Source organism: Notamacropus eugenii, chromosome 6 (assembly GCF_028372415.1).
Source record: "Notamacropus eugenii isolate mMacEug1 chromosome 6, mMacEug1.pri_v2, whole genome shotgun sequence".
Lineage (NCBI taxonomy): Eukaryota > Metazoa > Chordata > Mammalia > Diprotodontia > Macropodidae > Notamacropus > Notamacropus eugenii.
This window is the reverse complement of record NC_092877.1, coordinates 207,572,053-207,588,781: the sequence shown is the minus strand read 5'-3', so window position 1 is coordinate 207,588,781 and position 16,729 is coordinate 207,572,053. Positions and strand designations below refer to the sequence as shown.

At 37.6% G+C, this 16,729-nt stretch overlaps 1 protein-coding gene and 1 non-coding gene across 2 annotated transcripts in view; both read left to right on the top strand.

Annotated features, from left to right (window-relative positions):
• Positions 1-16,729, top strand: part of TMCO3 (transmembrane and coiled-coil domains 3) — a 77,392-nt gene that overhangs the window by 22,832 nt on the left and 37,831 nt on the right. Inside the window, exons 3-5 of the mRNA XM_072621892.1 lie at positions 2,389-2,568; positions 4,387-4,578; positions 6,902-7,030. Coding sequence (XP_072477993.1) covers positions 2,389-2,568; positions 4,387-4,578; positions 6,902-7,030 — 501 coding nt within the window. The remainder of the gene's footprint in view (positions 1-2,388; positions 2,569-4,386; positions 4,579-6,901; positions 7,031-16,729) is intronic.
• On the top strand, positions 859-965 carry LOC140512978 (U6 spliceosomal RNA). Its single transcript, XR_011970025.1, has one exon. It is a non-coding gene; the product is annotated as a U6 spliceosomal RNA (small nuclear RNA).

Below are 16,729 nucleotides of genomic sequence, written 5' to 3'. Positions count from 1 at the left end.
CCTACTGTGGATGGAAAAACAGGCTCAAAGAGGTGGTAACTTGCCCAAGATTATTTAGGTATTATTACTAAGTCCTTTTTTTCCCTCTACAATGTTTCTCACCTCTGTACCCTCCTTTCTACTCCACCTCCCATCTCTTTGGCTTTGCACTAACTGTCCCCCACACTTCGAATGTTTCTTCTGCACCCACCTCAAAGAATCCCTCTTGTCCTTTAAGAAGCATTTAAACATCACCTTCTTGAAGTTGCCTTTCTTGCTCCCAACTGCCAGTGCCCTCTCTTTCAAATGCCTTGATTACTTTGAATTTATTTTATTTATCATGTATATATTTATATTAGTCCTTGGCAACTCCCTTGTTAACAATGAGAAATTTAAGCTCTTTGAGATTAGAGAGGGCTTTATTTGTTGTGTTTATTGTCCTTAGCTCAGTACTTGACTCATTGTAGTTACTTAAAAAATACTTGCTGAGTGACCAGTTTTTCTTCTGTTAACATCATTTCAGTTCAGCCCTTCATTATCTCTCTCGTGTCCTATTTTAATAGCTTTCTTTCTAGTCTTCCTGACTTGAGAGTTTCTCTTACCTGATATCACACTGACATTTTGTGTCTTCCAGTGACGTTCAGAAATGCCAGTGGCTGGCGTTTGCCTACCACATGAAATGCAAACTTTTTTTCACCAGTATTCAAGGCCTCGTAGTCTTTTTCAGTCTTTTTATACTACTTCTGCAAATAATTTTTACATTCCAACAAACTCTTCTACTCCCATCCTTCTAGTTTTGTACCTTTTACTCCCATTGTTCCTCATACTTAGAATAGCCCCTCCTGACTTTTTCCATCTCTCCCTATTAAAACCACTCTTGTGCTCGCTTCGGCAGCACATATACTAAAATTGGAACAATACAGAGAAGATTAGCATGGCCCCTGTGCAAGGATGACACGCAAATTGGTGAAGCGTTCCATATTTTTTCCAACCACAGCTAATTTCAGCCAAAGAATCCTGGGGGTGGAATAAATACCTGGGTAATAAATACAGTGCCAACAAAGAAAACCCGCTCTCTTCAAAGCCCTTATTTAGGTCTTCCTTCTTCCAAACCTTTCCTTATCACTTTCCCCAGACTCTTAACTGGAAGTGATTCTTCCTTCCTCAGACTTTTTCTAATACTTTGTTTTAAACCAGATATCCTACAGACTTTTCAAACTCAACATGTCTAAAACAAAACTCCCTGTCTTTCCCCCCAGACCCACCCTTCTTCCCAACTCCCATATTGTCAAGGACACTTCTGTCTTTCCAGTGGTCAAGGTTTTTTACCTCCTTGCCATTCTTTATTCTAAAACCTCACTCTCCCCAGGTATCCAATCGATTGCCAAATCTCATCTATTTTTTCACATTCACAAGAGCTCTTATGTGTTATCTCCTCTCCCTGTAGTTCATCACCTCTTCATGTACTTCAGCCACTCATCACCTGTTTCTGCCTCAGCTCTTACTCCAAACTAGGCTAAGTGCAGCTCTAACTATGTCACTCTCTACTGTCAACTTCTGTGGCTCCCTATTGCCTCTAGGATAATATTCTCTGGCTTTTAAAGCCCTTCTCCATCTGGTCTTTTCCTACCTTTATGGGCATCTTATTCTTTACTTCCATGTCCTGCCTCTGGGCCTGGAATGCTCTACTTCCTCAACTCAGCCTCCCTGACTTCCTTCACCAATTAACTCAAATGCTGCCTTCTGAGGAGGCGTTTCCAGTCCCCCCTAGTTGCTGGTACAACTCTAAAGTTAAGTGCAGTATATTCCGTATGTATCCTTTATGTACTTATTTATATGCATATTATTTCTGTCATTAAATGGTAAGTTCCTCGGGGGCAGTGATTGGTTTTATTTTTGGTTTGTATCCATACTGTAGGTGAGGCACAGTGCCTGGCGTATATATGATAAGTGCTTAACAAATACTTGCTTACTGATTGATTTTCTTGTAGTATAATTCTGTTTATCATTCCTATGAGATTGTAAGCAGAGACAGTGTCTTCATCTTTGTATCTCTAGTGCCTGAAACAGTAGCTTTAATCCATCACTAAATTAAGTGATTCGTTAATTGTTTACTCTGTGTTGGACATTGTTGCAGGCACTGGAAGTAGAAGTATAAAGAATTAAATCCCAACTTGCATTGAGCTTACACTCTCACACATGATAGATTATTAACAATTGCCCGTCAAAAAGGTAGTTGTTTGAATGTCTAAAGGGGAAACACTTTGGACCCTTAGTGAAGCTAATGCAAAGTAAATATTCCTTTTTCAATGCTGGGAAGGTGGTTTAAACTGTTATGAATAAGTCATTGCCTTGGCTTTTATTGTTGTTTTCTTAAATCTCATTCTTAATTTTCTAAAAACTAATCAGGAAGAAACTGAGTATGTTGAGCTTTTGGCAGCAGAAAAGCATCAAGTTGAAGCCCTTAAAAATATGCAACATCAGAACAAAAGTCTTTCCATGCTCGATGAAATTCTTGAAGATGTAAGAAAGGCAGCAGATCGTTTAGAGGAAGAAATAGAGGAACATGCCTTTGATGACAATAAGTCAGTAAGTAATATGATAAAAAAGATTTCTGGATTTTTTTTCACATAGCTATCTGAGCTTCACACTGAAGGAAATGAAATATTGTTTAGGTGGTTCTATACATTCAAATTTAAACTAGTTTGACATACTATACTGAAATTTTAAACATCCTTTATATAGAAAGAGGTTCCCAGAGAGTAGTATATTTGTCAGCTTTAGAGACAGCTACAGTGGATGGAGTGCTGGGCCTGGAGTAGGAAAGACCTGAGTTCAAATCTGACCACAGGTACTTACTGGCTCTGGGATCCTGGTCAAGTCACTTAACCTCATTTGCCTCAGTTTCCTTAGCTGTAAAATGGGAAAAATAATAAAAGTAGCTGTGTTACGGGATTGTTACCAGTATCAAAGGCACTTAGAGTGCTTGGCATATAATAGGTAGGCTCTATATAAATGCTTATTCCATTATCTTTCCCTTCCTGTTTCCTGCATTTTCAGCATATATAGTTAGCCCCACTTATCATAAAATCCATATTAAAAGCCATTCCCTCTCTCCCACTTTTCTTCCGTAGCCTTATCAGACTTATGATCCCATTCCTTATAAATAATATGGGAAGCATACTGTGAAGAATGGATGGGACAGGGGAGGAGGAAGATGACTGACACAAAAGGGAAAAAGATCATAGGATGTACCTTCAATAAATGCCTTCAGTAGGAATCCATGCTTTGGAGTTGTATCATGTGAGAAATACACCATTCTCATGGAAAGAATGGGCATAGGAAGGCGGTTTATTTCCCCGTCCTGGGATGTGAGTACTGCTCACAAAGAACATACAGTACAAAAGCAAGAACAAATTTATATACTGTTCTCGCCACTTTGTTTCTTCCTTCAGGGCTAGGATTGGTCCCAGCTCTTTCAGATTACAATATTTCTAGTCCACCTACTACATAGCACTTCTTGGTGTGCTCCCCCCTCCCAAACATAGGTCAGCATAGGTCCCGGGATCACAGAAATGGAGAGATAGTCTGTGCGTGGGTGTGTAAGTTAATATGCATGAAGGTTATGAGGCATGTGCAGTAGTTAGGTCTCAGTGATCCACCCATGCATGAACTCTTGAGCATAAGCTATGTTGCACATTTCATTCTCCTTATCATCTGTGAGTTAATGAGGCCCGGACCATTAGCATGTGTTCATCTGCCCTCCCGCGCAACTTCCTGTGTGGCAGTATCTGTGGAAGCAGAATTCCATGTAGTACCAAATTCTTTATCTCACAGTCAGTGCCCCTAAAATGCCAATTAAAAGCTAGAACTGCTACTGAAAATTGGCTTTGGACTTTAAATGTATGTATGATATGGGAAATCTGGCATTTGGAAGGTGGTGATCATTGGCAGGCATAGTAAGGAAAAACACAAATCAGAGGAAAAAAGGTGAAAAGCAACACAAATATATTTGAAATTGAGTAATTTCAGTTGGGAAGAAAACTTGACAAACATTTTAAAAGCCTTTAACCTTGTTCAGCGTGTCATCGGGGCCCACAAAAGTAGATTATTGAAGAAGAAAATACTTGGAGTTTCTGTAGGTTTTTTAAGTTTATTTTCTAAATTTAAAGTTGTAATAATTATTCATGCTGATACATTTTTTTAGCTAATTTGATAATTGTTTTCCTACAACATAATTAAATTTATACTTAATAGATATGTTAGAATTAATCTTTCATTGCATTTTGTCCATTTCCTGCCTGAAAAAAGATATAGCATTTCTTTTACCAAAAAATGAATGCTCATCATTGAATTCTAAAGAGTTTTTTAAATGCAAATTATTGATCGTTTTATTTATTCTTACAGGTAAGAGGGGTCAATTTTGAGGCAGTTTTGAGAGTAGAAGAGGAGGAGGCCAATTCTAAAAGAAATGTTTCAAAACATGAAGTAGAAGATAATTTGGGTCTTAGTATGCTAATTGACTCCCAAAACAATCAGTATATACTGACTAAGCCCAGAGATTCAACAATCCCTCGAGCAGATCACCACTTTATAAAGGTAAGACTTTGTATATATATATATATATGTGTGTGTATGTGTGTGTATACACATAAAACACTTGTGTATTAGTTCTTCTAATTTTGATTAGTCTGGGTATACCAGGTTGCTGGGCTTTATTATCTAGAGCAGACCTGCACGACCTTGGCTGGCAGCATGCCAAAGGATTTCAGGTGGCATTCGAAAAAATGTAGAGGAAAGCATCCTTTCTGTGTAGAAGAAATCATTTGGAGAGCCTCGAGGGCCTCCCCAGCCCATAAGTCTGATCTAGATAATCATATAAAAAAATCAGGAGCTTTCCTATTGTGGAGGATTCTCTGACAGAGCAGTAATTCCCAACTCTTTTGAAGGTACTAAATACATACTTATTTCTTTTTCTGACAGCTAGTCTTCCTCCTAAAAAGGTGATGAGTAATTTATTTTGTAAATTGAAATTTCATCTTTTGAAAATTTTGGTATCTAATTGAAGACATCTTAGAATCATCAAGTTGAGAGTGCAAAGTATTTGTGTTATTCGAGTACCATAATAAATTTTGTATTCTTTGTAAGAATAATATGCAGTATAATGTGGTAGATAGACCCTTGGATTTGAAGTCCAGAGAATTGGATTTATATGTTTAAATGCTTAGTGGCTGTGTGAATTCATAATGTAGAGTTGATTGTACCCAGTCAAATATAAGCTCCTTGATGCTATGAACTGTATTTATTTTGGGTATTATTTTAGCATAATTTGTAGTACACGACAGATTAATGTTGCATCATCTCAAATGGGCAGTCTTTTTATACCTCTTTAATCAGTTTACTGTCTCACTCTTCGCAGTGACTGTTACATATATTCTCATATCTCCTCAAGTCACCCTCTTCCTCCTGTGAGAAACTCTAGAAAGAACAATTCTCGTTGTTGAAACCAGGAAGGCTCTTATTTTATTTTACAGTCTTGTGAATGGGTAACTCCCTAAAGGAGTACACTTACTCAGACAAATGCAAGGCAGTTCATGTCCTGTGCTGATCTCCCCTCCACCCCCCTTCTCTATTGGTTGGATACAACTTCCTGAACAGTATATTCCATGTTCTTCTCCCAGATGTGTTCCCCCTCTCTTGTCTACATTGAATGAACATTTCAATGAGCTTGCTCCGTCCTGGGGGTATGGGGGTTAATATTAAATAGCTCGTTAAGCATTCATACTAGCTTCTGACCTTTTACTGGATCGGAAGCCTGGTTCTGCTAGGTCACAGCTCTGGGTGGAGCCATTTACTTGTAATTTACATCCTGTTGTCTGTCCTGCAAAGCTGGGATAATTAATAATTAATTATAATTAAAATAATTAATAATAGTTAATCCTGTGGAAACAGAACTCCTTCTTTTGTTTCTCACACTCTTGAGAACCTCTGTTGATATTTCAGTGAAAATATTAAGGCCATTCACAGAGGGCTTCCTCTTTTCCCTTCCTGTTTATCTCACCTTGCTTAAGCATTGTTCCCTGTGGTCTCCTTTTTCACCCTTTTCTCACATGGAGAGGTAGCCCTTATGCTGTTTCATGCTCTGTTCACTTCATACTCTGTTGAGTATGAAATGTCTACAGTGCATCTACTTTAAGATGTCCAAGAGAATATTGGTAAGGCAAGACTGGAGCTCAGGAAAGTGTGGAGCTGGACAAATAGATGAAAAGTAACATGGCAAATGTCTGAGGATATTTGGGAGCAATGGCAGGGCATATGATCAGTGGCCTTGAGGACAGACATCCAAGAATGAGAGTGAGGTGGGTTTTGGCATTATCTCCAGCAGAGGCAAGGATGGTAGAGACAAGCGTCCATCAGAGATGAGGGGCCCTGTGTCTGGTGAGGGTTGGGGAAGGAAAAGGCTGCACATCTGGGGCTGGTCTATCTTCCGACTGCTTGTTAGTAGGCAGAGGCATTTGACCGAAAGGTATGAGAAGCAGTAGGTGTATGACTTTGGTTGGAACATATCTTGTAAAAGACACTTTTTCTTGAAATCCTTAGCTTTCATACTGGAAAAGAGAAACTTTAACTATAAGCATACCTCATTATATTTGTATAGTCATTTCAGGGAAACAAGTAACAGGGCACGTGTTAGGAAGGGTCATGTTATTGGTTAATAGAGGACCTATTTTCTGTTTTAGTATGTTTCTCTTTTTTGTTTGACTTGCTTCAAAAAGAAAATAGTAAAAAAACAAAACTCCAACACCCTCTGGTGAGCTTGGATAGGTGAAAAAGAAAGTTAATAATGTTCCTTATTGACATAGTAGGCTACCTAAAGAGAGCATCCTTGTTGATTCAATTTTTTAAAAATATTCTTTTTTAGGACATTGTTACCATAGGAATGTTATCTTTACCCTGTGGCTGGCTGTGTACAACGATAGGATTGCCAACAATGTTTGGTTACATTATTTGTGGTGTACTACTGGGGCCTTCAGGACTAAACAGTATCAAGGTAAGAATAAGGTTTACATCTATTTCAGTATGTTGAAAGGATATGTCAGAGATGGTTAAATACCAAAAAGAAATTTGTACCCAGACTTATAAAGAAAATAGTTTCTCTTAAACTAAATTATTGATGGTCTTTTGTTTCATGTTTTATTCAGAAGAAATCATCCAAACGTTCCTAATGGTCAAATCACTCTATTCTGTAAAGTTGTTGTATTTTTAAAAATTAGATTGATTCAGAGATTTCAAAATGCAATATTTTTAAGCATGCTTGTATTTAAATAAATGCTAGATTATAATTGCATTGAGTATTAGCCTTGATGAAGAGGGGGGACATGGTAAAAATGCTTTTGTTGCCCATGCTGAATATCTCTCAACTATATTTATTTTCTTATATACTGTTGACAGTCTAATCCAGGGGTGGGGAACCTGGAGGCACTCTAGGTGCTCAAGTGTGGCCTTTTTGCTGAATCCAAACTTCACAGAGCAAATAGAAGCACTTGCTATGTGCTAGGCTTTACAAATCCACAAAAATGAAACAATCTTTACAGACACTTATTTTTGCATTCTCTTGGGCTAGACAACATGTTCATATTTTAGAACTATATTTTGTGTTTTAAGCACAAGACTACTAGAAATAATTTTATCTTATTTAATATTAATCTAATATGCAAGCCATTTCTGTCAAGGGAAGAATATGTTTAAACTGACATAATTCTTTTTTTAAAAAATTTGTTTATTTTTAGTTTACAGCACTCAGTTCCACAAGCTCTTGAGTTTAAAATTTTCCTCCCCTCCCTCCTGCTCCCCCTCCCCAAGACAGTGTACAATCTGATACAGGCTCTACATTTAATGTGTTCATCCTTCGTTGCTGAAGAAGACCATGCCATCAGAGAAATAATGACATGACTTGCACTTGACTTTGTTTTGAGTAAGGAAGGGCTGTGCAGGTCACCAGCCTCACTTCTCCTCCAGAGCCATCTGAATCCAGTGACCAGACCCAGGATGAGGCAGTTGGGGTTAAGTGACTTGTCCAAGGTCACACAGCTAGTGAGTGTCAGGTGTCTGAGGTGAGATCTAAACTCAGGTCCTCTTGACTCCTGCACTGGTGCTCTATCCACTGCACCACCTAGCTGCCCCAGGCTCTACGTTTACATTCATAATAACCATATTTTCACATTAGTCATGTTGTAAAAAGAATTATAACTAATGTAATGAACCATGAGAAAGAAGAAACAAAACAAAACAAAAGAGAGAGCAAATAGGCTGCTTTGATCTACATTCAGACTCCTTAATTCTTTCTCTGGATGTGGACAGCATTTTCCATCATGAGCCTTTTGGAGTTGTCTTAGAACCTTGCATTACTGAGAAGAGCCAAGTCTATCAAAGTTAGTCATCTCACAACTTGTCTGTAGCTGTGTACAGTGTTCTCCTGGTTCTGCCCCCTTCATTCAGCATCAGTTCATATAAATTCAGATTTTTCTGAAGTCCACCTGTTTGTCATTTCTTATAGCACCATGGTGTTCCATTATATTCACATTCCTTCCTGGACTACTCCCTTCTAGAAGTACGTGAGTCTCCTCCTAGACTTGAGTATCAAGAATCTCTTTGGAATAATATAAGAATTTGCCTGGAATAGAATAGGAGGTACTTCCTTTGAGTGGATCATAGGCTAATTTTTCAAGGGATAAAGAAGTCTAGAAATTCTCTTTAGTCAGTTTTCAATTTCCATCCTTAAATCCCTTTCCTTAATCTTCAAACAAGAAAGTCTAGAAAAGGATGTGTTTTTTTTTAAACGATCTTTTAGATTTGAATAGTATTTCTTAATATTATCACTTTTACTGAAAAGGAAGTTTTTAACAGTAGAAGGAAGGACAGGGCACATCACTTGACACAAAAAATTTTTTTGTCCTTTAAAATATTCTTAAAATCCCACTTAAATATATTTTCACAATTTTCCCTTTTATGCTATTTGGACAGTTTTTTCAAAGCACAATCTTTGTTTATTTTAAAACCTTGATTTTGTGCCAACCAGTCAGTAGCAGGATACATTATTTTAGTTGATCGAAAATATGGAGTCCTCTGTGTTTTGCCTTAATATAATGAACGCAGCAAAACGATGAAATGACAAAGCTATAATAGTATACTAAGTGACGTAACAGAGTTGGATCATTTCCTCAAAATGAGGTACAGAAAGCAATTCAGTGGAAGAAGATAAGTCCCAGTTTTTAAACATAATTGAATCTCTAGCCAACCCTTCACTCACATGACATACCCAGGAGACTATGCCAGCTAACAAAGCTGTCTGGGATCAAGGCAGCCAAACTTAAAGGTAACCAGAACTTTATTCTGTTGGTCATCTGACAAATATGCAGTGTGATCTCCTTAGCTATAGTTGTTGCACATATTTTGAATCCATATACCAGTTCTTCTTATATTGCTGTAACTCATTTTGAGAGTATACTTAACTATTATTTGTTGACTCCATGAAATTTTGTGAAGTACTGCAGCTACTGCATCGTCATCTTAAAGATTTATGCATAATGCTACTAGATGGTTGTAAAGGTCAGAAACTCCACTGATTCTAAGAACACCTACCTGTGAAATAACTAGGTTCCCTGAAGGTTTGAGGTCTTCTATCACAGGATGAACCACTTAGACCCTATGTTAGTCATAGACCCTGAGTCCGGGCTCAGACTTCCATAGGGCCGTACACATGGATGGTGCCTTGTGAGTGGCTAAGCTCCCAGCTTGAGAACCTCTGGCATGACTTCATGACCATAGGTCAGAAGGGATTCTTGATTCTTCAAACTGTCTGGCCAGTCTTGATGAATGAGTGAGGTCAGTCATAAATACGTATTAATCACCTACTATGTGCCACATACTGTGCTAAGTGCTAGGAATATGAGGAAGGGCAAAAGATACCTGTTCTCAAGGAGTTCACAGACTAATGAAGGAGACAAAATGTAAATAACTATGTAGAAACAAGCTGTATAGAGGATAAATTAGAGATAATGGTAACATTAAGAGAGATCAGTAAAGGCTTCTCACAGAAAATGAGACTTAAGTTGGGACTTGAAAAAAGCTAGGAGGCAGAAATGAGGAGGGAAAGCAATCCCAGCACCGAGGAGAGCCAGCCAGCCTTCCTGGAGTGAGGAGATGAGTGTCTTGATTAAGGAATAGTGTTGACATTGTCATACAAGTTTACAATTAAATCTCACTTATCTCTCCTATTTAGTAAGGATCAATCAAGCAATAAACATTTGTTAAGTGCCTACTATGTGCCAGGCACTGTGCTAAGCAGTGGGATGCAAAAACAGACAAAAGAGATCCCTGCCTTCAAGGAGTTAACCCTCTAATGGAGGAAACCACTTTCAAACAAATATGCACAAAGCCATCTATGTACAAGTTAAGTAGGAGATAATTAAATGAGGGAAGACACTAGAATTAAGAGGGTTTGGGAGAGGTTTTCTGTAGAAGTTGAGATTTCCTGTGGGACCTAAAAGAAGCCAGGGAAATCACTAGTTGGAGCAGAGGAGGGAGAGTGTTTCAGGCATGAGGGACAGCCAGAGAGAATGCTCAGAGCTGAAAGGTGGCATGTCTTGTTCATGAAACAGCTGGAAGGTCAATGTCACTAGATCAAAGGGTGGGGCTGGAAGGAGAGAATGAAAGTGGGGGTAAGGGGGAGCAGTGAGTAAGATGTAAGACTGAAAAAGTAGGAAGGAGCTAGGTTATAAAGGGCTTTGAATGCCACGTAGCATTTTGTATTTTCTACTTAGAAACAAGTGGAAGTCACAGGAGTTGATGTGTGATATGACTGAACCTGCATTTTAGGAGAAACACTTTAGTGGCCAGGTGGACATCCAGGTGCTAATCTAGTAGGTCTCTAAGTCTTCGGTCAGACAGCCTGTAGTCTTAGAGAAATAAAAATATTGGGAAGCCACAAATATTGTGTGCTGTGTTGAAGAGAGGGGCATTTTTTTACAGTCTCTAACACAACTTCACCTTCTTTGCCAATCTTAGGTCCTGTAACAGGATATCAGCACAGTCTCATTCTCACGTCACTAGAACCAGGAACCACGGCTATATTTGCTTTACAAAATCAGATAACATTATGGAGAACAGAGTGGTTATCAGTGGTAACAATTTGTACATCGAACCTTATGAATGTTTTGTAGAGTAGTGTGTACACTTAGCACATAAATTCTTTTTAAAAATATATATTATCTTATTTGTCCCCAATTACATGTTAAAGCAATTTTTTTAGCACTTGGGTTTTTTTTAAGTTTTGAGTTCCAATTTCTATCCCTTCTCTCCCTTTTCCCCTCCCTGAGGCAGTAAACAATCAGATATAGGTTATACTGTGCAATTACATAAAATATTTCCATATTAGTAATTTTGTACAAGGATTTGAAAAAGAGAAAAGGAAAGTGAAAGTAGCATGCATCAGTCTGTGTTTAGACAACATCAGCTGTTTCTCTGAAGGTGGATGGTATGCTTCATCATTAGACCTTTGGATTGTCTTGAATTATTGCATTGCCGAGAATAGTCACTCAGAGTTCTTCCTCATGCAGTATTGCCTTTACTGTGTACAACATTTCTCCTGGTGCAGCTCGCTTCACTTTGTTCATGTAAGACTTTCCAGGTTTTTCTGAGATCAAGCTTCTGTCATTTCTTATAGCACAGTAATATTGCATTGCAGTCATATACCACAGCTTGGTTAGCCATTCCCCAGTGGATGGGCATGGCTTTGATTTCCAATTGTTAGCCACCACAAAAAGAGCTGCTATAAATATTTTTGTACATATGAGTCTTTTCCCTTTTTTTTTTTGAAAAATACACATTTCTCCCTCAATAGTATTTTTTTTTTCAAGTTGCATGTAAAGAAAGTTTTCAACATTTACTTTTACAAGATTTTGAATTCCAAAATTTTTTTCTTCCTTCCTCCCCAAGAAGGCAATCTAATATAGGTTATACGTGTACCTCCATATTATGCATATTTCCATATTAGTTATGTTGTGAAAGAATAATCAAACAAAAGGGAAAAGCTATGAGAAAGAGAAAAACAGAAAAGGTGAAAGTAGTATGCTTTGCTCTGCATTCAGATTCCATAGTTCTTTCTCTGGATGTTGATAGTATTTTCCATCATGAGTCTTTTGAAATTATCTTAGATCATTGTATTGTTGAGAAGAGCCAAGTCTATCAAGGTTCATCATCAAATAGTGTTGCTGTTACTGTGTATAATGTTCTCCTGGTTTTGCTCACTTTACTGAGCATCAGTGTGTGTAAATTTTTCCAGGTTTTTCTGAAATCATCCTGCTCATCATTTCTTATTTCACAGTAGTATTCCGTTATATTCATATACCACAACTGAAACACATACATTCTTAAAGAATACATTTGTGGCCCCAATTAAGGATGCAAAGATTAAGTTAGTAAGTATAGCTGATTGTTTCACATAGTACCTCTCACATTCCCAATTAAACTTACACAATTCCTTCCAGAAGGGGATTCATCAGGAATAAATGTACAGTGGTTAGTGTTGTTTTGTCCTAGAGGTGGTGGACACGCTGTTATAAAGTCACAATCTCTTTGCCATGTAATGGGTACCTCTTCCTGTTGGGTTGGGGAAAAGTTACTAGTACAGTTACTCTGTTCTTTGCTTGAAACTTTATAAAAGCAAAAATTCATTTATAATGAAATTTAGGAACTCATTTTTGAAGATCCTGGTTTTCAGCAACTGTTTTTGTGGTTAACATTAATTTGGTCATAAAAGTATTTTAACAGTTTCCCTTGTGACTGCTTAATTGCTTGAGACAATTTCAACAACCCCCTTCATTTTCCAAGCCTAAATGAAGAGTGAAAAGAAAAGTACCAGCTTCTTAAATGATTCTTAGACCTAGATAAAGTTTAGCTGAGGAAACTTCAAACTGCAAATCCACTTTTCCTCTTTTTCTACTGTTGGGAGTCATTGAAGATAATATTTTTAAACTGCTTTCAATTCTATTAAGAAATGAACACCTTTTTACTGAACAGATATCCATGCTGATTCATAGAAAACACATAGAAAAATTTCTATTATTAGCAACATTCATATGCAACCAAAAATCCATTAAGTGAATTTTTAATTTAGATTAAGGCTAAAGTTGAAAGAATCCTTTGGGGGAAAACACACACACACACACACACACACACACACACACACACACACACACACACACACACACACACACACACACACACACACACACACACACACACACACACACACACACACACACACAACTTTAACCAAGTCATTTTGTCCAAAAATTTGGACAAAGTTGGCATATTTCATTTTTCTAGTGGATGAGATAGAAATTTTGGCTTTTATTGGGATAGAGACTTTTTTATGTTCTCTTCTCCAAAGTGAGGATCCTCCAACTTTTTCCACGTTGGACACTCAGCACTGAACTTACCAGCATATTTGATTTGTTCTCCAAGCTCGCTGACCTTTTTTTTTTTTTTTTTAGAGTATAGAGTTATCTCTACCCTTGCTTTTTTTTCCCAGAATTTTATTTTCAGATCTATATTCTCTCTCTCTCCAGCCTAACACTGAGAAAGCAAAAAAGATAAAACCCTTTGCAGATCTGTATCATTGTGTAAAACAAGTTTCTACATTAGCTAGGTTCCCAAGAAAAAGAGAAAAGAAAATATGCTTCAACGTGCACTCAAAGTCTATCAGCTCTTTATCTGGAGGTGAACTATGTTTCATCGTAAGTCCTTTGGGATTGTGGTTGGTCATTGTGTTGATCAGAATTACTAAATCTTTCAAACTTGAATATCTTTGCAATATTGCTCCTATATAAATTATTCTCCTAGCTCTGCTTAAGTCACTTTGCATCAGTTTGTACAAGTCTTCCCAGGTTTTTCTGAAACCATCTCTTACGTTGTTTCTTATAGCACAGTAGAATTCCATTGTATTCATATGGTTGGGCTAGTTTACAAATCTTATCAGCTGTACATTAATGTATCTATTTTCCCATATTCCCTTGAGCACTTATTTTATTTTTTTGTCACATTAGTCACTCTGATGGATGTGACATGGTACCTCAGAATTGTTTTAATTTGTTTGTCTCTAATAATTAGTGATTTAGATAATTTTTTCATATGGCTGTTGATAGTTTCGATTACTTCCTCTGAAAACTGGCTGTTTGTATCCTTTGACCATTTGTGAATTGGGGAATTCTTTCCTTGTCTCCTATTGCTGAGGCCCCACTGACATTGAGGTTAGCCACTCTCAGATAGGAGGAGGATTTAATGACTAATTTTGGTCAAGTACTCCAAAAATGACCAGGTATTTCTTGAGCAAAAGGTCAAGCACTTGGGGAAGTGCTTGGGGAAGAATCTTATGATCTTGTGGTCATATACTTCTTTACTATGGAGGAACTACTAATTTTAAAATCAAACCTTAGGCTTTTTAAAAAATCTAAGCACAGAACAGATTGATCAACACTAAAACAATATACCAAACAATGAAGAAAACATCAAACTAATCAATTTTAGCAGGTTGAAAGTTTTTGGATAGCAAGCCATGGGATTGTAGAATTCCCGGAGGATTGGAACAAATTAGCTTCCTGCTCACAAACTGGGCCACAAAACAGTCCCGGACAATTTGCTACTTGATGCTAAAGTAAAGGAAGGGAAAGCATCCTTGTTATAGTGATCACAGGGTTAGGGACAGTCTCCTTTGCTATCAGAGATGTTGGGTCCTTTCACCTATTGATTGATCTAGTGGATATGAAATTTGGTTTAGTTTCTGATTCAGTAGGTTTCTTTACACTTTAAAGGACTAGGGTTTAAGGCTTACCACATATACTGTGCAAGGTTGCTACCGAAGGAGACAGGAGCACAAATACTTCAGTCAGTCAGATTTTGTGAACTTATCAGAAGTAATCAATACTGAGACATTTCTGCTCTGAATAAGTTCTCATAAGGGTTTAAAAGTTCCCTCACCTCTGTTTATTTGCCTGTGGAAGTTGTGAAAGAAGTAATCCTACACCCATGCTGACTTTCTATCAGGCATAGGAACATTTAACTATCAGAAGAAAAATATTAATACTACACTCTTATTTTAGAAACAGATGTGCTAAGAAATGTGTCAGGAAGCCTGAGTTTGAATCCTGTCTTAGATACTTAAGTATATGTGTATAATGTAAAACTTAGTAGCTTTGTTAGCCTGGGCAAGTGCTTAGTCTCAGTTTCCTTAACTGTAAAATGGGCGTTATAATAATAGCATAGTCCTCATAGTTGTTGTGGAGATCAAATAAGATAACACATGTAAAGTGCTTTGCAATCCTTGAAGCACTGTATAAATGGTACCCACTTTAACTGAATTTTTTAAGATTAAATTATTTGTTTTCAGTGTTCTACAGTCTCTTCCATATATCTCAGATTTTTTTCCCCTCCTTCCCCACTCTGTTCCTGAGATAGCGTGCAGTTTTATATAGGTTCATTCCTATTAAATACATTTTCACCTTAGTCATGTTGCGTAGAAGAATTAAAATGAATGGGAGAAATCATAAAACAAAACAAAACATATAAAAGAAAATGGTCTACTTCATTCTGCGATCAAATTCCATAGTTCTTTCTCTGGATGTGGAAGGCATTTTGCCTTGAGAGACCATTGGGAATTTTTTAAGTCCTTGCATTGCAATGAAGCACTACATCTACCAGAAAAATTCCTTGTACACTGTGGTTGTTGCTGTGTACAAAGTTCTCCTGGTTCTTCTCCTTTCGCTCAGCATCAGTTCGTATAAGTCTTTCCAGGCCTCTCCGAAGTCTTCCTGTTCATCATTTCTTATAGCACAGTAGTATTCCATTATATTCACATACCACAATTTATTCAGCCATTCCCCAATTAATGGGCAGTCCACTTTAATTTAATTTAACATTACTTAAATAGCTGAGTCATTTCTGGCTTAGAGAGCAAGATATTTCCAGACTGTCATAGTTTGCCCATGCCCTCCAACCTGTCTTTGTCCTAAGACTGTTTTGGTTACATAGTAATCTTGAATAAAGAAATGGACATGCTTGACACTAAAAGATATCAAGGAAAATTTATTCCAGCAGAGTACAGAGGAATTGAATGCCTTGGTCCACGGCAGATTCAGTCCCTCCTTAGGAAGGGAGAGAGTGCTGAATACATAAGCGAGATGTGCTATATACTGTTAGTTCAGGATAGATCCTCCCATCAGGAGATGAATTGGTCCATTCTCCATTAGGTCACCATCCTCTCTACATGCCTACTACACATCTCCTTGATATGTTCCCCCCCCAACATGAACTATGCCTGATTTTGTACTATCTGACCTCCCCCGGGGTGGAGAAGCTAATATACATGAGGTTCATGAAGCAAGCATAGTGAATAAAAGCTTTCTTCCTGTCATTCTGTGTCATTTTTCCCAACTGGATTAGGCTGTTTCTCCTTTATCAGAAACTTTGTGATTTTCCGAAGGCCCCCAACTGCCCCTTGGTTGGCTGGGCCCACCTTCAGTCTGCTAGCTTTTTATCTGACTTGTTTTCAGTGACTACATCGACTAGTAACTCTAGAAACTTACCTCTTTGCTGTTTCTCACGGTTAACATAGTGATGTTGAACAAAGAAATGGTCACTGTGAGCTACAGCTGAGTTAACGTTCCAGTATAGTAACTACTCAGTTCTCTCC